This window comes from Petaurus breviceps, unplaced genomic scaffold (assembly GCF_028583685.1).
Source record: "Petaurus breviceps papuanus isolate PSGF00001 unplaced genomic scaffold, PetGlider_PUasm1.0 90804, whole genome shotgun sequence".
Taxonomy (NCBI): Eukaryota; Metazoa; Chordata; class Mammalia; order Diprotodontia; family Petauridae; genus Petaurus; species Petaurus breviceps.
In genome coordinates, this window is record NW_027187348.1 from 11,026,330 (window position 1) to 11,049,645 (window position 23,316).

The 23,316-nt window shown below is 36.1% G+C and overlaps 2 protein-coding genes across 3 annotated transcripts in view; one reads left to right on the forward strand and one right to left on the reverse strand.

Annotated features, from left to right (window-relative positions):
• The window catches only part of HSPD1 (heat shock protein family D (Hsp60) member 1), a 349,976-nt gene that overhangs the window by 254,225 nt on the left and 72,435 nt on the right, over positions 1 to 23,316 (forward strand). The gene's annotated exons all lie outside the window — the stretch shown is intronic.
• Positions 7,679 to 23,316, reverse strand: part of MOB4 (MOB family member 4, phocein) — a 74,926-nt gene continuing 59,288 nt past the window's right edge. For both annotated transcript variants that reach the window (XM_069070150.1, XM_069070149.1), the window contains 2 exons: positions 21,730 to 21,841; positions 7,679 to 21,599 (listed from right to left, as the gene is read on the reverse strand). In XM_069070150.1, the coding sequence (XP_068926251.1) occupies positions 21,468 to 21,599; positions 21,730 to 21,841 (244 nt within the window). In that variant the 3' untranslated portion in view covers positions 7,679 to 21,467. The remainder of the gene's footprint in view (positions 21,600 to 21,729; positions 21,842 to 23,316) is intronic.

The window sequence follows — 23,316 nt, forward strand, 5'->3', positions numbered from 1 at the left end:
AGCAAAATCAAGTGACATAGCACTAATGTCTGACGGTATATGCAACAGCCTACACTTGTAGTCAACCATAGATCTCCTAAGAAGAGAGAAGAGTGTTTCATCATTTGTCTCTGAATCAATATTGGTCATTGGAATTTTTAAAATGTAACTGACATTTTGTTTTTGACATTACGATCATTTCCTGATAACTCCTCCCTTCACATTCACACCAAAGCTTGAAGACTTCCACAACCCCTATTAATTTCTAGTGCCTTCCTCCTGTTAATTATTATTTCCTTTTTATCCTCTATATAGCTTGTTTTGTATATATTTATTTATACTTCCACATTAGCTTGTAAGTTCCTCAGGGGTAGGCACTGCTTTTTGTCTCCTTTTGTATCCCCAGTACATAACTCGGTGCTTGGCTCACAGTAGACATTTAATAAATGTTTATTGATTGATAATAAACCAAAAAAGTAAAGCAAAATCTAATTGATAAAGCACCCATGTAGAACATTGTTGGCAATATTCTATCCTCATCATCCTCCACCACTCTACCAAGAGGAGAGAAGTATTTTTTTTATCATCTATCCTTTGGGATCAAGACTGTACATTGCAATTACTCTAAGTACAATAGTCTTTAGTGTCATTTTTAATTACAGTATATAGTAATTGTGTATATCATCCTCTTGGAGCAACCTTCTTTGCTCAGTATCAGCTCATACCATTCTTCCCATACATCTCTGGATTACTTATAGTTATCATTTCATACAGCACATTGCATTCCTTATGACACAATTGAACAAGCCACCAGCTTAAGTTCTCGAGCTATTGGTTCAAAACACTGAACACTGCATGTTATTCACTGTCCCCAAGTTGGTGAAAAAGCAATAGAGAGCAAGGGTTCAGGAGATTCAGGGTCGGGATGGGCTGTGCAACTTTTTATGGAGTATGAGGAAAGAATGTTTAATTTTCAGCTTGCAAAGAGGGCTCTTGTTTGGGGACACAAGAAGAATGGGAAATAAGAAAATGCCTGAGGAAACACAGCAAAACCCAGGGCAACCATGGAATCTGGAACCAGCCAAAGGGCTTCACTACAATGTGCCCACAAAATCCTGAGAACAGACAAACCAACCCAAACAAATTCACCCTATTTGAAAATGCAGCTCTTATTTCTGAACTGATTTAAGATTCAAGGTGAGGCCTGCTGCAAAAGTCTTAGCTGGATTAAAAGAAAACAGTTTATCCCTCAATTTTGAAAAAAAAACATTTCCCTTCCCTTTTACCCTACTCCTAACCCCTTCCAGGCAAAAACTCCGCAATACAAAATCCTCATCTATTCATCTTCAGACACCCAGAAAAGTGTCCCGAAGGGAATAACCAGCTTAAGTTACTTTATCATGCATGATCACCAGAAATGTAAGCTGACTGTGTGAATTGCTTTTGGGTTTTGAGTAAGTTATACAACCCTTTTCTCCAAAATTAGTATAAAGAAATGGAAGATGCTCTCTCTGTATATACACTTTTGTGGAAAAAAATTTTCAGGACATTACAAAAGATAATAGGCAAGAGCAAAAAACTTCAAAAGGTTTCCCAAATGTAGCTGAAAAGATAGGCTGTGTGTAGTGAGCTTCGAGGATATTCCTTGGTTTTTATTTATTGTTATAAGAGCTCTGGGTCCTATTTGCCTATTTCTAGGTGATAATGACTTTGATTAGCACACCCTGGAGAAGCTCATGAAAGGAACACAAGCCACTAAGATAACATGCATTCTCTCTTATTTTATCTGCACAATTTAAATGAGAAGATAGGAATCTGAAGCCTTAAGATGTATCAGTTACAGGCAAAAAATGATCTATCGTTCTTTTTCTTATATGCCCAACCCTCTGTGTGTGCGTGACAGACATGTGAGAGAGACAGTGACAGAGACAGAGACAGAGAAGAAGAGAGACAGGGAGAGAAAGAAGAAAAAGAAAGAAGAGGGAGGGAGGGTAGGAAGGAAGGAGGAAGAGGAAGGAAAGAAAAAGGAAAGTAGGAAAGGAAAGGAGGGAAGGAAGGAAAGAAGGAAGAAAGGAAGGAAGGAAGGAAGGAAGGAAGGAAGGAAGGAAGGAAGGAAGGAAGGAAGGAAGGAAGGAAGGAAGGAAGGAGGAAGGGGGGGATGAGAGAGACATAGAGACAGGAAGAGAGGAGAGAGGGAGAAGGAAGTAGGATAGTACAAAGGAAGGAAGATAAAAATTGGAAAGGAGGGGAGAGGAGACATCACACAAAGCATTCAGGACTGCCCAAGGAATATTCTGTCTAGAGGTTATGTTTGCATGTCAACCAAGAACCCAACTGTATTTGGACATGACTAATTCAGAAATTTGTTTTGCTTAACTATACATATTTGTACTTGCCTTTAATTTTCTTTTCTTCTCAATGAATGGAAGAGAGGAGATGGAAGGGAGAGAATCTGTAGCTGTTCAGTAGTTTCAGTGGTATCCAGCTCTTTCGTGACCCCATTTTAGGGGTTTTTTTGGCAAAGATACTGGAATGGTTTGCCATTTCTTTCCCAAGTTCATTTGACAAATGAAGAAAGTGAGGCAAACAGGCTTAAGTGACTTGCCCAGTATCACACAACTAGTAAGTGTTTGAGCCCAAATTTAAACTCGTGAAGATGAGTCTTCCTGATTTCAAACCCAGTACTTCACCCACTGCACCACCTAACTGCCCTATGAGAATTTTTAACTGAACATAAAACTGAACTTAGAAAATTTTAAACAAAAAGAATGAATGTTACAAAATTATGAATAATAAGCTCAACCTCAAAGAAGAGATACTTGAAGACATATTCCCCCACTCCTTTGGAGAAGCAGGGGAGCAGGAGGTGGTCCATAGATGTGAAACATTGCAACTGACATCAGATTTTTTTCTACAGTCACCAGTTTTCCTGTTTTTTTTTTAATTCTTGTAAGTGATAGTTATGTTATAATTATAAGTTGTAAGTGATAGTTTTCCAGTTGAGATACAAGGGGAAATATAAATTATGTTTAAAAGGCATCAATAAAGGTTTTGACAAAATACACACACACATTATACATAATGTAAGTCACAATCAATAGATGCACAACATTGAGATGACTCTAAACCTCAAGAAATTGTGATTTTCCCAACACATGTTCCTATCCATTGGTGCAGATCAAAAGTGTCAAACACTCCTGAATGGCCAAAATATAATTGGGAAATATTTAAACAAACTAATAAAAATATAATAGAACAGAGATAAGGTTAATATATGGTTTTCTAAGTCATGCAGGCCTGCAGGGACCCTTATGTACAGTTTAGTGGCCCTGTTCCTATTTGAGCTTAATATCACTGGGATAGATCATGACCTCTCTACAACTAACAGACAGTGGTCAAGAGCTGCTATGGCTTCTATAGTATAGAAGAAGTTGTCACCCTTCAGGCAATCTGGTCTCTTCATACTTAACTAGGCTAGTCTTTGGATAGCAGATATATAGTCATTCCATCACCAGTATCTATTACAGTCTTGAGTCTATTCAGTCTTGAATATAAATAATACAGGTATTTTAAATTCTCAACAAAATGTTGGAAGCTCTATTCCTTTCATACTATTGAGGCTCCTCCTGACCTAGGATCATAGGATATCAAAGGAAAGGACATTAGGGATCACCTAGCCTTAGCCCTCTCATTTTATACATAAGGATACAGAGGTCCAGAGAGGTACAGTGAATGCCTGAGATCACAATGATAAACAGCCAAGTCAAGATTTGACCTCTGATCTTCTGACTCCAAATCAAGTGTCTTTCAACTGCATCAAACTGCTTCCTTTATCAAGTAAATAACCAATATGTCAAAGACTACAGCTCTTTGAAGATGGCAGCTGAAACTAAAAGATACCAGGGTCCATTTCTAGATTTCAATCCCAGGCTCAGTCTTTTAGAGGCCACCACATCTTATTCTCTTGGATAAGGAATGGATTTCTCACTTATTATAGTAATAAGAAAGGTGAATATACACATGCCCTATATGTCCACCTCACCTCCACAGGTGAGAATCACAAAGATCCTACAAACAAACCTTAGGATTCTTCTGAATAATATTATTACAAAGCAAGAGGCAGATGTAGGCATAAGCTCAGCCTAGTTTGTTCATTGGTGCCATAGAAACGATGTTAACGGTGAAACAATGTTAAAGGCATCGTTAGCTCCATAGACACCATGTTATAAGTGCCTATAAAGCAGCAATTGTTTCATTTACATCTTTCTATCCCCAATGCTTAGTATGCAGTAGGCACTTAATAGATGCTTATTGAATGAATGAAAAAAAAATAAATGAAAAACTCTTCTCTTAAGCAGTCTTACAATGGGATTCTGCAACTTTATGGCAGGATTTAGTTATGATCCGGTTACAGTTACATTATAAAATCCCTCTAAAATTGGCTTGTAATCCCTCATTGTTACAAAGTGGAGACCCTGGGTCCTCAAAAGTTATATGCCAGGGGCTTGTGTGCTCTAAGATCCTGTCAAGCTGTAGAGTTTTTGAGGACAGACTCATGATAAACTGCATCCTGCTGTCTGAGGACCAGCCCAACTAAGTTCAAAGAGACTTCTGACAAGGTTACCTTACCCACAGGGTGATGAATTACTTGGTCACAGTCAAGTAATGGAAAACTATTTATTAGTCGATGAAGGACCAATGAGATCACAAATTCATAAAGTACTGAACTAATGGGGCAGCTACGTGGTTCAGCAGATAGAGTGCCAGCCATAAGTCAGGAAGACTCATCTTCCTGAGTTCAAATCTGGTCTCAGACACTACTTGCTGTGTGACCTGGACAAGTTACCTAACTTCATTTGCCTCGATTTCCTCATCTATAAAGTAAACTGGAGAAGGAAATGGCAAACCACTTCAATATGTCTGCCAAGAAACCCCCCCAATTGGGTCACAAAGTGTTGGACACAATCAAAAATGACTGAACAACAAAAAGTTACACAGAGACTAGGCAGGCATGGATGAATTAGGGTCTGCAGGGTTGGAAGGAGTAACCACATCGATGAATTCACAAATTCATCGGACTACTGGAGTATTCTGATTAAGTGCAATCATGAGTCTCCTCCCAGAGAACAGATGATACAATATACCTCCCTCCTCTCAGCAGAAAGGTGAGAGACGAGGAGTACATAATGCTGCATACACTGTCGGAGGTAGTTGCGCTATTGGTCAATTTTGCTTCATTGTTTTTCTTTGTTTGGGGGGAGGCCCCCCACATGGAGGTCAGGGTTTCAAATAGACTATGACATATTAAGAACTGACAGTCAGAAAAAAAACACACACACACAAAGGGTAGCAATAAAATTTTAGATGATTATGTTGTATCAAAAATTAGTTTAAAAAAAAGTAATTCTAATGCTAAAGGGACAAGAGAGAAGCACTATGATTGCCTGTTGGTTTTTTATTTGCTTACATAAACATTCATTATCTAACATTCATCATCTATTGCATTTGCCAACAATACCAAGTGGGACTGATGTTGTAGAAGAGCGATGTTCTAAAGCAATGGTGCCAGGGAGGAATGATTCTGCTTTGCTATATGAGTGCAATTGGATGTTCTTAATAAAAATTAAAATTAAAAAAGTAAATTATAGGAGACTAGGGATTATTTTTAAAAGAGTTCTTTCTAGCCATTGGTACTCAGCCTGGTGTCTCAAAAGACAGTATGGTTTAGTAGAAAGTGAGCTACTAGGGGGCAGCTAGGTGGCGCAGTGAATGGAGCACCAGCCCTGGAGTCAGGAGGACCTGAGTTCAAACCCGACCTCAGACACTTAACACTTACTAGCCATGTGACCTTGGGCAAGTCACTTAACCCTAATTGCCCTGCCTTCTCCCCTCCAAAAAAAAAAAGAAAGAAATTGAGCTACTAGAGTGTGAATTGGTCCAAATTTTTTGAGTATCAGTTTGTAATTATGCAAAAAAAAAACATTGCTAAGCTGTCCATACTCTTTGACCCCAAAACACCACTACCAGGCATATATCCCAAGAAAATCACAGAAATAAAGGTCCAAGATGCCAAAAACATTTATAGCAGCACTCTTTGTAGTAGCAAAGGCCTAGAAACAAAATAGGTGCCCATAAATTGAGGAATCACTGAAAAAAGTACTATGGTATATTTAATGACATTACTAGGCAGTAAGAAACGATAAATACAAGTAATTCAAAGAAACACAGAAAGATTTTTTGAACTAAAGTATAGTAAAATGAGAACAACTAGGAGGCACAGTGGATAGAGAGCTGGGCCTGGAGTCGGGAAGATTCATCTTCCCGAGTTCAAATCTGGCCTTAATTACTTACTAGCTGTGTGACCCTGGGCAAGTCACTTAACCCTGTTTGCCTCAGTTTCTTCAAGTAAAATTAGCTAGGAAAGGAAATGGCAAACCACTCCAGTATCTTTGCCAAGAAAATCCCAAACAAGGGCACGAAGTCGGACACAACTGAAAATGACTCAACAACAATAAAATAGTAAAATAATCAGAACAAAGAGAATATGAACACTGATTACCAAGATTACACAATCAGTAGAGAGTTGTCTAACTTCGAATTGGCTTTTACCAATGAAGACCTCCAAGAGGCAAGGTAATAAGCTACTTTCCTAGGACAGACTCTGTCATCAAAGGTGGTCACTGGATGTATTTTTTTTTTGCCATAGAGGGCTCACTATGAACAGGTAGAGAAGACTTTTTTTTCCAGCAATGACTGTGATTTAAAGGCAAAAGGCACCAATAAAAGATGATTGTTGTGTAAATAACTATGAGTAAGTTATTTCACCACTCTGACACTGTCTCCTTATCTATAAAAATATTTCTACTCCTAAGATTAGTGTTAAAGTGCTGTAGAAATGTGAGGAGGCTACCTAGAATAACGGGTAGTGCCAGAAGTGTGTTCAAATTATGCTTCTGACACTAACTAGGAAACCATAAGCAAACCTCTCTGAGCCTTTGGCCTCTTATGAGCTTTTTTGTTCTCTTTCCCTATTAGACTGTACCCTCCTTAAGGGCAGGGGCTGTTTTTTTCTTATTTGTTTTCCTAGCATTTAGCATACTACTTTGCACATAGCAGGAACTTAAATGTTTACTGAGGGACAGAAAGATACAATAAAAGTCTCCCTTTCTTGACCCCTATTCCTCCAAATTCCTCGGCCATCTGAAGCCAGCTGCTACACTCAGATCTTCATTCATTCATTCATTCATTCATTCATTCAGCCTTTGAAGTTATAAACTGCATGAGGGCAGAGAACATATCTCATCTAAACTCTGTTATCTCCCCTAGCATGGTGGGCTACACTCAAATGGTCAGATAGGATTTGGATCCCTCCTTTGCTACATTCTACCTATGTGACATTGGACAAAACACATAACCTTTCTGGGCCTATTTCCTCATTAGCCTAGATGACCTCTAAGGTCTCTTCCTAGACTCTTTCCTGGTATTAGATGAAATAGCTTCTCCCTATCCTGAGTTAGTGATTATTAATAATGTAAAATATTCTTTTTAGACCTTTCTTCAGTATTTCATTAAAAGAAAATGGCAGGATGCCTATATCTGAGATTAGAAAGCCCAACACCTATCTACCAATAGTTAAGAACTTTTCGCCTCCCCCTTATGCTTATAAGTCCCCTCAAAAAAAAAAACTCACCAACACATCTTCTAAAAAAAAAGTCCAGCTTTATTTTTTAAAAACACATATTGAACACTGTACATATTGAACACTGTATTCAAAATAGTTAACGTTACATTAATTCAGCACTGAAAGGACAAAATCATCATTAAATAGGTTGATTGCTAAATGAACAGGTACTTGTGGATACACTTGGCTTTAAGGAGGTTGACATCAGAATTTATTGTATCCATGTGACCAGAGTTATTCTTAATAGTAGCCAGGACTGGAAAAATAGGCTTTTTGTATTAGACTGAATGTCACAATGAAATTTTTAAAAACAGGATTCTACCTATACAGTATGTTACACTGACTTTACAATGCAATCTATACATTTTAGGGTGTTTCATCCAAGTGTACAAAGTACTACCCAAGGAGAAATTCAAGATCTACAGGTAAAGTCTTTTTCTTACCTAGTATTCTGGCATGATTTCACATATGGGAACACAAATTTAAAATTGTCTTTTTTTTTTCCTAAATGTTCTAAATCCTGATTCCCAGGAAACCATGGCTAACCTGGCCAAGCTACTTTCAAAAATGCTTTTCCTACTCACTGCCCTCCCTTTGGCTGAGTGGGTGGGGACTACCAGTATAGTGTATTATACATTCTAAGTCTCTATGTCTGCTGGTTTTAACTGTTTTTGTCACATGAGAGGGCTCATTTAGGCTAGGGAGAGAGATTTTTTTTTTAAATAGCTTTGATAGAAAAGCAAAAGAGCATCACCAAAAAAATGTTTAATGCCTATCCTACCTTGCCTTTGGGATCTTGGGTATTTAGAGAAATGTTTTATTGATACTTTTCTTTTTTTGTCATTGGCAACTTCCAGTGACTCTCTTTTCCCTCCCTAAAGGACCTTCTCTTGTACAGATAAATAAAATAGAGCAACTGAAATCAATACATTGGCCATATCTGAAAACATAGGCCTCAATGTGCATCTCTAGTCCAGAATCTCACTACTGAGAAGTGGAAAGCAGGCTTCACCATGTATTCCCAAGTCATAATTCATTCCTGTATTGATTAGAGTTCTAAAGTCTTTCAAAATCATTTTCCTTTATATTATTGTGGTCAATAGGTAAATTGCTCCCCTGGTACTACTCATTTCATTCTTCATCAGTTCATACAAAATTTTCCAAGTGTTAGGTTTTTTTGTTCAAAATATCTCATTCCAGTTTTACTTCATGCACATCACATAGGCAAAGCTGACAAAAATAGAAATGAGATGTTGGAGGGAATATGGAAAAACAGGTACTATTGCTGAAGCTGTGAACAGATCATGCCTTTCTAGAAAACTACTCTGGAAAGCAACTGGAACAATGCCCCAAAAGTTACTAAACTGTATATCCAAGTAGGTCAATATTTTTGACCCAGCAAAATCACTACTAGAGGCCTATATCCCCAAAGAAATTGAAGAGGAAAAGGTACTATATATACTAAAGTATTTATAGCAGTTCTTTTGTGGTGATGATGAACTGGAAACTAAAGGGGCATTCTTGAACTAGGAAATGGCTAAACAAATTGTGGTAAAGAAATGGAATGGGGGCAGCTAGGTGGCACAGTGAATAGAGCACTGGCCCTGGAGTCAGGCATACCAGAGTTCAAATCTGGCCTCAGACACTTGACACACTTACTAGCTGTGTGACTTTGGGCAAGTTAATTAACCCCAATTGCCTTCCAAAAAAGCAAAAAAAAAAAAAAAATGGAATGAAATATTATTATTGTGCTGTAAGAAATGAGGAAAGGAAAAAATAAAATTAAAAAACTTTTTTAATTAAAGAAAAAGAAATGAGGGACATTTTTAGATAAACCTGCGAAGATTTATATGAACTCATGCACAGTGAACAACAGGAGAATAATTGCTATGTAATATTGCAAACTGCAAGACTAAAGAACTTTGATCAATGCAGTAAATCCAATTTTAAAGAACTGGTGATGAAGAATATTACCCAGCTCCTAAAAAAGAGATGATGGACCAAATATATGCAAAATGAGACATTTTAGGACAAGGCCAATATAGGAATTTGTTTTGCTTGACTATGCCTATATATTAGGGTTTTCCCCCTTATCAAAATAGAAGAGAAAATTAGCACAGTGAAGAGATTGCTAGACTGAGAATCAGGAAAACCTGAGTTCAAATCCAGCCTCAGACTTTTATTAGCTATGTGACCTTGGGCAAGTCACTAACTTGCCTGCCTCAGTTTCTTCTTCTGTAAAATGGGGATAATAATAGCACCTACCTCTCAGATTTGTTGTGAAGATAAAAATGAGATATTTGTAAAGCACTTTGCAAGCCTTAAAGTGCTATAAAAATGCTAGCTATTATTACTGAAAAATTTTTAATTTAAAAAATGGCCTCATTCATTTTTTCTGACAAGGCATGTAAAATGTGATTTTATCCAAGCAAAAACTTGTTTTAAAGGGTGCCGACAATAATACTACATAAAACCACTTGCATACTATATAAATGTTTTTAATAATACCTTTAAAAGGCATTTACTTTTTTTTCTATTTCATTACCCTAAATTTGCTACTTGCTTACCTGTAGGTTATTGAGCAATTCGTTTAATGTCTCTGGTTGTTTCCTCATCATTAATATGAGAGATTTAGACTAGATTATCTCTAAGTTCTCTTACAGCTTTTAACACTTTGATGTTTCTGACATCATTGAGCTCCCTCCACTAAAGTGCTACTCTGAGGCATCATGGTCAAGAGAGGCAAATATTGAGTTCTGCCAAGTCCTACACACCAAACTGGAAAGCATGTGTATCTGGCATCTGAGGACACACATAAAGGAGTTCACATACAGGCTGATTACTGGGAGATGAATTGCTTTGGCTATAGCAATTCACATAGAAAAATCTACTGAAGTGTGAATGGGGTTACAAACTGCCTTGGTTTACAGAGTGCCCACGCTGACAAAATCACAGATCCCTAAAGTGCTATTCAATCTGGATCGACCTATTGAAGATTGAATTTTAGTCCACTTCAAGTCACAGGTTTCCTTAAGCCAGCAAAACCTTAAAGTATGAATGAACCAAATTTTGCAAATTCCTTTGAAATCTTATTTTTCAAAATTCATTTTTCAACCTTTTAAAAAATACAAGTTTTCTGTATAATTTTGAGGGTGATAATTTGAACCTTTATGCTTTCCATCTACATTGCACTGTACATCTCCTAAAAGAGACTTCAGAGCAGAAGGGAAATACCAAATGACAATGACTGCAATATTAAACACTAGCTTGAAGCACATTTGGGTCCAATTCAAGGGGATTCCATCAGGTTAATATGAATCTACTGAGGAAGTTCTAATAAAGAATGACTGTGTTGTGAAGCCTCTGGCATCCTTGTAAACCAGCTAATGACAAGTAAGTGCAGGCTGGAAATTTAGCCAGTTAATAGCTTGTCTACTTTTCATTTGGAATTGTAAGGCAGGAAAAGTGTTTATAATCAGATCATAATAGGGAATAAACTACTCTGTGGGAGTAAATTAGGGTCTTTGGAAATCCATGAACATTACTATTTAGTGTACTACACTACAGTACTGGCTAAAAAAATTCACAGGCCATCTATAAAGGTTCCGGTACTCCCAGAAAGCAGCGCCCTCATTGTCAGGTCTGGCTGACTACAGTATGGATATTTTGAGATCTGGGATTCTGAGGAGGAATTCAGTAGAAGTAAGTCTCTCGCTGAGCAGAAAGATGGCACGATGGATAAAGTACTGGCCTTGGAATCAGGAATGATGCCCCTTCATATGTTCAAATCTGGCCTTGGACACATACTAGTTGTGTAAACCTGGGCAAGTCCCTTAATTTTGTTTGCCTCAGTTCCTTATCTGTAAAATGAGCTGGAGAAGGAAATGGCAAATTGCCCCAGTATCTTTGCAATGAAAACTCCAAATGAGGTCAGAGTCAGACACAACTTAACATCAGATATGACTTAACACAACTTTCATTCATAGTGATCATTAGTGTTAAATGTGCTATATAGTTAGTTAGCTCATGTCCTCAAATTATACCCAGTTTGATACATTTACCAATAACACAGCTATAGCCTAAATGACAGAAATGTTTCTCTAACAATAACCTGAGAAATTCAAGACAAGTTAACATCAAGAGTTCATTCCCTTCCCAAGACTTGGGCTATTTCAAATGAATATTTTTTTCAAAGTCTTATAAGCATTCTTTAAGCTTTCTTCCCCATTCTGAATGGAGAAGTTTTGCTATGGCGGTGGCCCCTTATCTAAACCAATGACTTATTAGAACTTGCCTGATTTACTTAAGCCAAAACCTAACCTATAAAATCAAAATATACCAGAATATTAGAATTTTTTTAATAAAAAAGAAAGCTTGGCCATCCAATGTGAAATGGTATTATTTACACATATTCATGGCTAAAGGTTCACAAAGCAGAATTAAGTTGAGCTTTTTTAAAAATGTCTCTGAATTATGTCATTATATGATACCCCATATATCCATAAGCATATCCAATATACTTTAAAGAGTGCAATGGATGTAAAGGGCACTAATCTTATTTGCTTGTATTGAGAAAAGCACACTGTAAGCTGTTAAATGTGAACTGTTATTAGAAAAAAGAAGACCAGATGGTCTTTTAAGGTAATTTCCATCTCTAACATAAGGCAGGCAGCATAATTTAGTGGCAAGAACACTGGACTAAAAGATTTCAGAATTCTGATCAGTGCAATGACTGACCAATCATGACTTCAGAAGCCTAATAAAGCCTACCTTCCACCTCTTGGCAAAAAGGTGCAGAAAAATACATAGATTTCCAAACATGGTCAATTAAAACAAGGAAAAAAAATCCACAAAACAAAAAAGTTCAAAAGGGGGATACAACCAGACATTTTTGTTATTATTCTGTTAAACTTAAAATATATTTTAAAAATTGTAACAAGAGTACAGGGTTTAATAGATAATGTTCCCTTTTTTTGTTCTTTGTATTTCTTAATGATTGAGTATACAACTTTTTAAAAAGCTCATAACAGAAATGATACTAAACTTGGGAGTCAAAATATTTCAGTCTGAACCCCAAGCTCTCATGTACTGTCTGTGTGATCTAGGGTAAACCACTTTCCTGAGCCTTAGTTTCCCCATTAAATAGGAATACCCTCATCTAGCTTATCAACCTTACAACTGTGTTTTAAGGAGTGTTTTCTAAGCCTTACAGTGCTGTCAAATCTATGTAATCTACACAATAATGTACATGTGTGTGTCATTAGCTAACGGTATGATGTTAAGTACTGGCTACATTTGGAAACTATTATTCGCAAATAATTTGGAGGAAAATAGCAATCAGCTGGGGACAGAAGGAGTCAGCCTCAAACCCATATACAGTGTAACCAAAGACTTCTTTTACATTCCAGGAAGTGGCTGGAATCTTTTAACACTCCCAGCATCCCCTAAATAATCCTTAAGAGACAATTTATTACTGCTGTTACTTTCAACATGCTCTGAGGGCTACTATGAGGCTAGCTTCTGTACCATCTCCCTCGGATGTTCAATGAATGCAGCAGTTGGCTAGATTATGTCCAGAAAGAGATCTGTGAATTAGTGTTAACCTGCTGGAATTTAATACATGGTGCCCTAGAGAAAGAAGTCATAGAATCACACTATTAAAGTTAGAAGGGAATAAGAGGGCAATAGTAAGTAGGAGAGTACTGGATTTGGAGTCAAAAGACCTGAGTTAGAAGACTGGCTCTGTTTCTTACCTGTTACTTTATACATATTACTACCTAATGTTACACTCTGAATCTTGGTTTCCTCATCTATAAAACTGAAAATCTCTAATAAGACTCCATTCCTACTCTAAATCGTTTAACATATGAAATCTAGTTTAATTTGCTCATTTTATAGTTGAGGAAACCAAAGGCTTATGTTTAAAGTTTTAATCTATCACCTGTATGAAACTTAGGAAACTACATGCAACATATGGGGAGGTATAAGTAGGAACATGATATGTAAGAAAGAAAAAGCAGTGCTGGTGTCAGCAGTGACTAGCACTTCCCATAGCAATGTCCGTTTCAAGGATCTACAAGCAAGAAGAACGTGGAAGATCTTTTGAGAGACAAAAATTATTGAATATGTGGCAAATGAAAATTATGGACAGAATTTTAAGACTGTAGGATTATTCAATGGGAGTGGGAAGAAGGGGTGATTTAATAATGATCTTCAAGCATATGAATTAATGGTACCCATGTAAAACAAGGTAATTAACTGTTCTCAAGCTCCATCAATAATAGAACAAAAAGAGGCAGAGTGAAGCAGTGGCTAGAAATTCGGAGAAGACCTGAGTTCAAATGCTACCTCTGTGTGACTCTAAGCAAATTACTTAACCTCACATGCCCCAGAGACCTATCAGCTGCAGAGCAACTAATCATCTGTACCAATACAACAGAGGCAGTCTCCTCAATGGGAGTTCCTTACACCAATGAAATGACATTTTATTAACTAGAACAGAAAGGATTTAGGTTCAACATAGATTTGACAGGAAGGAAGGCAGTAGGAGCAATCTCTGTCAAAGTAGCAGCTAGGAAAAAGGTGAAAAAGATGGCAGCAGCAGTTTAGCCTCAAGGATGCTCCCATGGCTCAAGAAATCAGCACCATCATGGGGCTAATACTAACTCCTTAGGACTTGAGTAGGTATGATTCCCAGCTCAACACCTACAAGACATCAGGCACAATGTGCATCCATTATTATAATTTTCAGTATTTCTATACAGATGTGATCTACAAATTGATTTTATTACCCCCCCAAAAAAAATTACCAAATCCAAAAATAGTCAGTGATATCTTTCAAAATCAAAAGAAGGCTAATTTTTTTTATCACAAATGAAAATAATGACTTCAAATTTTAAAAGGTGAATAGGGATAAAGAAGGTAGGTAAAAATAGCATTCTATCCACAAAATCCAAAAAGCCTATTACCTGCTATTTAAACCCAAAAAGTGAATTTCCTTCCTTAGAGATTTAAGATTCTCTTAATTCCTAATAAAACTGCAATTCCTACTAAACTATAAAAGAAAAGAAACACAGGAAGAATCCATTAAATCAGTAAATGAAGGATAATAAACATTCCTATAAATAAGTCATTGCCATTTTAAAATTTCCATTATCTCACATAACAGCCACAAACTAGGCCCAAAAAATCCCTCATTACAATACAACCATAACTTAAGAAAAGAAGATTTCAAAAGCTATATGAGTTAAAGTAAAAGTTGCTTAGATGACCCTTGTCCCTGGGGAAAAAAGCAGCAACTCTAGAAAAATATTACTCATGGGAATACCATAACATTCTCTTTGTAAATCTAAAAAAAAGATAAAATTCTAATTAAATGTTATGTTTTAAAAAACAGAAATGATTTTGAGAATGGACATTTTTCACAAATCTTGGAGCCAGAGTCAGAAATTTAGATTATAGTGTTAATATCTTAGCATATGTACTTATCTTTTGTGAATTGAGGACACTTATGAAAATTTAGTCTTCTGTTCACTCAACTCCATTATTTGTCCTTACACTTGATACAAAACATTGTGTATAACAAGGGGAGAAATAAAAACAACAGCAGACACTTAAAGTACTGCAGGAAAATGCATAGTTCCAAGTACAGAAAAAGCCCCTCTCAAAGGAAGATTAAGATTTAAATCGGATTCTTCTGGAATAGAAACTGACATTGAAATTTAAGATATACAAGTGAAATTATAAGAAGGAAGAGTACAATTCAAGTAAACATCATAAGATTACAGCCATAGAAATCTACATCTTAATTAAGCACACAATTATGGATTCATTACATGACTTACTTGAGTTTGGATTGAACATTCACACTAAATATGCTAGGGCAAGAAAACTGATGTTTTATGCCTCTAAAGACGCAGACCTTCTATGCTGCAAGATCATTGATGTGGTAGAGAAGGAGTCAACCTAGGAGTTCATCTGGACCATTGTTTATTGACCTTATTGATCTATTAGTATTATGAAGGCAGGATCAAGAAATGCCACAATAGCCCGGTGGCTCAGCATGTCTCAGAGCATGGGTATGCAGTCAGTACATAACCTTGGTGGGGATGATACTGCTGACCTGGATAAGTTCCTTGTTGCAAGCAATCAGAATCCTCTACTACAACAAGCTATTCAAGCAGTCCCATAAGGGAAACTAAATAGAGGAAGAAGAGGTCTCTTCATTTCATTCTGCAGTCTTTTCCTGCCAAAACTAGCTGTAGCAGAACGAACCTGTATCAAGAAAGTATTACTCCAAATCCAGGCTCACTCTGAACAAGGCCTAGCAGAATTTCCACAAACTTGAATCTCAACTGCTACTATGAAGATCATCTTTACAGAGGCAAAGTTTTCTTCTTAAGTTTGTTATTATACACCAAGGACTCCTCTAGCAAGCTGGGCATGATGCATCAGACTCAATAAATGCCACATCAGTTGCCCAAGTACACTTTGCAAGATTGTTGATTGTTAAAACTGTTTTGGATCATATCCTACTTTGCACAAAGCATAGGGTTGAGTTTCACCCCTTGGCCTCAGGCATAAGTCTCCAGAATGAACTTGATAATTTCCAATGTGTGGCAAAGGAGATCTCAAAGCATGCAATTTATGCCCTTTATGCTCAACTCCTGAATCTTCCCGGAGTTAATCAGTTGGAACACAGATTGTACCTGCAATTGTCAGCCATTGCAATAGGCGTTGCCTCAGCCCATAGAAGCACATTTATCAGGGTAAATCTTAATGAGAGATACCAAGTTCTTCAAGAGTCAGCCCATGAGGTTGAAAGCAAGTTAAGACAACATCAAGAAATGTTAGAAGTCAAGAGCCTTGGGCTAGGAAAAAAAGACATCCTTACAGAGTTCATCAGCAAAAGAATGAAGTTAGCAAACATCAGTAAAAGGAGGTGTTGAAAACTAAGCAGGAACTACTGAGAAAATCAAACTAGTTAGCCCCAAGACTGACAGGAAAACAAGAGAAAGGTCCATCTCTGGTCCAGCATAATATTGACTTACTAGGAGATAACACAACTCATCCCAAACTAGAACTCTTAACTGATAAAACCTTCAGGGAGTGCCAAGACATTTGAATCCCCAAAGACTTCTCTCAAATTACCATTCACAAATATTCACTAGTTCACACCCATACCCTTGGGAAGCCAATCCATCCTCCAAGTGATAGGCAGTAAAGACGACACATCCTTGAGACCAATCGACCTTGATGAGTATTTCAGAGAAGGACCCTCTCAGTTAGCAGATATTCCAGAAAATCAAATCGAACCAACAGACTGTGAATGTGAAAAGGACACTGGCCCAACCATGGATATTGAGGACCCTGGAGGTGTTCTGCCCTTCGAAGTTCCCCCTGAACCCAGAAACTCACATGCCCCCCCAACAACAGCATTCTCCACAGCCTCAATCTCATCAGAAGCCAATAAGCCAAGGCCCCACCAAACTGGAATCAACAGTAGAAACCCCAAGCTACATAGAGACATTGAGCAAATACAATGAGACTAGAAAACCTCCATATCTAACCACTTTCAATGGCAACCCCTTGGTATTCCCTGACTTGCTTATTTCAGAGGAACTTTGGAAAGATGTCTATCTAGCTCAAGATGGTTTCCCAACAGGGTTTATACCATCTGCTACATGGCCTGTTTCATGGGTAGAATTATCAAATGACCTTCATTATAAAGCTCTAACTGAAGGCCCTCAGAATATTTAATTTAAAAAAAAAAAAAGCCCCTCTCTAAATGTTAAACTTTGGGGAGTGAGTACCCCCTAGTGGATTTACTTGGTAGTACCGGACGTTTATAATATAACTAGGACACTGATTGATGTGACTATTCAGTTAAATAATTTGATGTTCTTACTGACATGTTTCAGAAAATTAATTAAACTGGTCAACAGTATTTCAACCAATATAGCTGTACTCAGATTACCTATCAATTAGATTCATACTAAAAACGGAAACCAACATATTTCTAATATAAAGCTTACACTACATGGTAGAATTAAACTAAGAAGCTTACAGCAGAAACAAGCAGCTGCAAAACAAATATTTCTAATGCTGGAATTTATATACTTAAAATTTTATACACATTTCCAGCAAAAACATGACAAAAAATAAACAAGCTCAGCTCTTACCATAGGGACAAAACATTTACAACTCTATACTTCCCTTCTATTACAATGGGCCATTCACAATTAATCAAAAGATCTCAAATTAGGGGCACTAGGGTGCTGCAGTGAATAGAGCACCAGCCCTGCAGTCAGGAGGACCTGACTTCAAATCTAGCCTCAGACACTTAGAAGAATGAATGAAATTAGCAAACATCAACAAAAGGAGGTGTAGCCCTGTGACGTTGGGCAAGTCACTTAACCCCAATTGCTCTGCCTTCTCCCCTCCAAAAAAAAAAAAGGAAAAGATCTCAAATTAAATGTCAATCATCTGCAAAATTCTGGTTAAGAAAAGCCACTGAATAATTGTTAAATTACAATTATGCCCACTGGTTTGAAGATATTTGGGATAAAGGTAAAACAAATAAGGTCAACTAATAAAGTTATGGTTCCTGATTACACTTTAAAAAACAAGGCAACTATCATTTAGTTCCCATCAACTTAGCTCTCAAAAATTTGAAGAATAACTCTTTTCATGTGGGTTAAAGTATCAGTAAGACAAGTATTGTCTTTAAAAAAAAAAATTAACCAAAGTTTAAGTAACCCTTACCATTAATGTTCCATTAGATTTAACCTTATTTCTACAGAATTTAGGAGCAGTTAAGAGGCTCAGAGAAAGACCTGAGTTCAAATTCTGCTGTAGACACTTAATATTTATGTGACCCTGGACAAGTCACTTAACCCTGTTTGCCTCAGTTTCCTCATCTGTAAAATGAGCTAGAGAAGGAAATGGCAAAGCACTCCAGTATCCTTTGCCAAGAAAACCCCAAATGGTGTCACCAAGTGTCAGAAGTGACTGAAATGACTGAATAACAACAAATAGAATTTAGGTAAATCTCATAGAACAGCACTGAGAAATTTTACTAGCCATGGAAAATCAACATGTTAAATTAGAGAAAAGAAAAAGGAGAAATACTACACAGAACTAGAATGAATCACTTGTAGAAACATGAATTATCAGAAGTCATCTGTTTTCCCATGCATGACAGAAGATAAAGAGAAGAGTGAGCCACATGGCAAAATATGCCGGTATGGAAAGTGAGAAATTTAATTTTAACCTCTTGACCTTTACAAGATGATTCAAAAACAAAGTGGAACCCAATTTCCCTATCAAATAGGGACTTAAGTTCACAAACTTTCCTCTTAAAACACTTACTATACAAATTTATGGTTTGCCAGGCTCTTTAAACTCTTGTAATAACTACCTCATAAGTACACACACAGTTTTAGATAAATCCAATGAACATCAAGAAAAAAAAATATGTACTGTTTCTCTTAGGTCTTTTATACTCAGATTACATAGTATAATAAATCAACTTCACCGTACAATACATATGAATGAGATGTTAAAATGAATACAAAAAAGCAAGACAAACTATAGCAGAATTTTGTTTGGACTTGTTTTTTTAAGGTTCAACTCCAAACATACAATATATGAAAGATGGAATAAATGGAAAAAAGAGCCTTAGGTATTTCCATAGTGCACTGAGCTATACTATTGAAAATACCAAGTAAATATGCTATTAGGTCATCTCTCTTAGTCATTACCTTAGTTAAAAACTATCACCAAGTGATGAAACAAGCCACAGAAATTCATTAGGATAACCCTTGCTAAGGCAAATAGCTACACTACATTTATTAACTAGAAGTGCACTTCTTTCCCCCCAAATTTAGCAATTTTACTACTTCAGTTGGTTTACCATAAGATTAGAATGTAAAATTTCAAAGCTAATATTTTTTATCACACATATAATAAGATATCCTTTTTTTTTTTTTGCTTTTTGGAGGGCAACTGGGGTTAAGTGACTTGCCCAAGGTCACACGGCTAGTTTTTGTGTTAAGTGTCTGAGGCCGAATTTGAACTCGGGTCCTCCTGACTCCAGGGCCGGAGTGTTCTATTCACTGTGCCACCTAGCCGCCCCAATAAGACATCCTTAAAGACAGAACTACAGGTGGAGCAAAATATTTTCATAGAAAAATGACTAACTACTAGAACATACAACTATCAGTCAAGTACATCTGAACCAAAGGCAGATTTTAAAAGGAAAAATCTCTACATAAATACTCTCTATACCTTATACTATCTCACATTTCTTCATTGTACATTTTATAACAATGTCATAAAGTTTAGCCTCAAGGTGGGAAGAAATGGTGATACAAAAATGAATGCATTTCACTTTTATTTCCAAACAACCCTAACTTCTAAATTCAAAAATATTTTTCTCTTCTGGGCATTTAAACTACCCAAAAGCCTGCCTATAGATATTTTCTTCACCATTTGTACACTCTCTTAAGTCCTATATTTTGATGCCTCTATACAATACGGTAAAAAGAAGACAAGTGCTTTTTAAGATTGCGTTCAGTTACACCACTCATATTATGAAATCTGAAGTTCTATCCTTAAGGCATTTCATTTTAAAGAGATCCAACCACTGCAACATCATTAAGTAGCACTCATGGACCCTGTGAATTATTGCGAATAATCTCACACGTACACACAATTCAAATATAAGCTTTTTTTGGAAGGGGAAAGACAATATGATATTATTGTTCTATCCTTATCTAAATATCATCTAGATGAACAAAGAGGTTACTATTACTACCAGAAATATTCAAACTATTTTAAAGACTAAAGTTTTCCAAATATTTTGTTAGAATAACTCCACCAAACAAAAAGAAACGAAAAACTATGCCAGTACATTTTTCCTGTAGTGTAATATGAATGTTAATATGAGGTATAATCTGTAGGCAATTAATACAGATATATATATATATGTATAAGCCTTTATACTAATAGTTCATGGTAGCCTGGAGAAGTTTTCTTTTTTTTTGGTGAGGGGATTGAGGGAAAGAGGTAGAAAGAAAGGGGTTTCATTGGGAGAAGCATTTATTTGCCTTAGCATCATTGCCATGATGTATGCAAAACTTCTTATAGTCCACTATTACAGAAAGGTAAATCCAGAAAAACATACAGCTTTCAAGTATGCTGGCCCAGAATATACTTTGTATAGCAAAGTAAGATTAATATTTTAGCATTAATAACACTGCACTTGCTTTTACATTTGGATATACACATAATCTTCATAGATGTATGTCAAAATTCATAAGGAGACCATGGAAATAGCTTTTAAAAAAAGAGCTACAGTGTAGTCTGAACTGTATTATGTGGAATTTCCTAGAGTATTCTAAATTTAGGACACAAAACTAAGGGTAAATGTTGCTATTTCATTAGTAAATGGCTTATGTGAAACCTAAAGCTCACTCATCTCTTTTTGATAGATTTGTTTGATGAGGATTGTGATCCAACGATTGTTTAGCAGCAATTTTACAGAATTGTAAATTCTTTTTATTAACAGGCATTATAAACAGATAATACTAATCTTATTTAAAAACTATGAGTGCCACACTGGTGAATATACAGCTCATGAATAACTTAAAGTCTTTCCCATTTTAAAAGGCAACACACAGCATACAAAACTATACTAAACAAAGAAGCCATAATATGGATACATGATTGAAGTGTCTAAAATGATATATACAGTACATAATTAATGTTAATTATGTGTTCAGTACATTTTTATGTATGATTCCCATCATGCTTCACTTTCCCCAGACACTGAATTCTGCACTTCCTCTTCCAAAATTGGTACAATCAGGTTATCCTTAGACATCAAATTATATTTCATCACAAATTTAGTAAATCGGTGACACAAAAATGTTTCATTCTGTGGAATGGAGAAAAAAAAGTTTATTATGTAATCCAAAACCAAAATCAACAGAAATGTATACCACCACCACCACCAAGCTATCACCACTGATTAAGCAGCTATCAGCAACACAGAGTAACATACTCACCTCATATTCATCGAATATTTGCCGGTGATGAAAATAAGCATGTGAAAATATTCTGTAAATCCTACGGCATACAGATCCTAGTTTGGCTACAGATGACTCCTTTATGCTAACTCTATAAAAATAGAGAAAATAGAAATCATGAAACACAGAGCTAGAATGAACCATAGAGTCGATCTGCCTAGCATTTCCCAAACTTTATTCCACAGAACTCTAGTGTTTCAGATGATATAAAAAGAGGTTCTGTGAGGAAATATTAATGTCAATAATATTATACTCTCAAAAACCGTTACATATGAAATTTTTCCACTGAACACACAGCAAATGTTCACCATAATAGGTTTTACTTTTAAACAGGATTAATTTTATTCCAAAATTTCCCTAATGCTCCTTTTATGCAGAAGATACTCCATATAGCCCAACCCCAATGACTAGAACCCATGGTCTAGATCTATGATCTCATCATTTTTAGGAAGCTTTTGATAAAGAAAATCAGGCTAAGTAAACAGACCAGCAACAGATCTGCCACATACAGCCCTCAAGAGATGCCTGGAGCCCTGAAAGGTTAAGTGAAATGCCCAGGGTCACTCTCAGTCCCCTCATTTTACAAAAGAAGCAGGCAGGATCCGAAGAGGTGAAGTAATATGCTTCAAATCACAAATCTAATTCATAACAATAAGGATTAGAAGCCATTTCCCTTGATTTATCAACCCATTTATCTTTTTACTTCACCTAGTTAATTACTACTACTCAGAATTCAGCCTTATAAGATACTGTTAAAAGTTTTAAGATATTAATACAATTAAGAAAAATGAATCAAGAGTTTAGAACTCCATTTAGGACTTTAAAACTGTCTACTTTTTCAGGAATTAGTAACAATGAAAAGGTATTAATTTCATCTTTTTTTCTTTAAAGTAAGAAAACATTTTCATGACTTTTTAAAAATTGGCGTCATAAATCTGAACTACCCTTATATTTTAGATATAAAGGTAAAGAAAGTATCTTTTTAGTGAATTTCCAGATTGTTGGCTCTATTTAGTTTATATTAACTCCTTATAAATAATTATATTATGCTTTAAAAACCATTACTAAAACCACCTAATTGAAAACAAATACAATAAAGGCTTGCTGTTATAAAGCAGAACATATTTTCTCTCAAATTCTTCATTTTTACTATAATATCTAATGATGCTTTCACATTCAGAACCAGAAATGGAACTTCTCAGATCTTATACAGGTATAGCCAAGATTTAAAATGCAGAGTCAGTAACCAAAATGGTATATCAAGATAACCAAACCTTCTTCTGGCATGTTCTCAAAAGCAGTTAATGGGGTACAGTGGCAGAGGGATGCTACTGAAAATTAGTCTGGATGACAATCATATGTTGACAACACCATTTCTACTTTGTAATTATTTCCTTTGGTTTAAACATATGACTGAATCTCAAAACCTGAGTAGCTTGAAACACATTATCCCAGAAATATCATTGAATAAAAAAATGCATTGTATTAACAAACAACCTGATACTCATAAATATATTTAAAAGTTTTTTTGAAATAACATAGAAGAATTAAATAGCACCATATTTA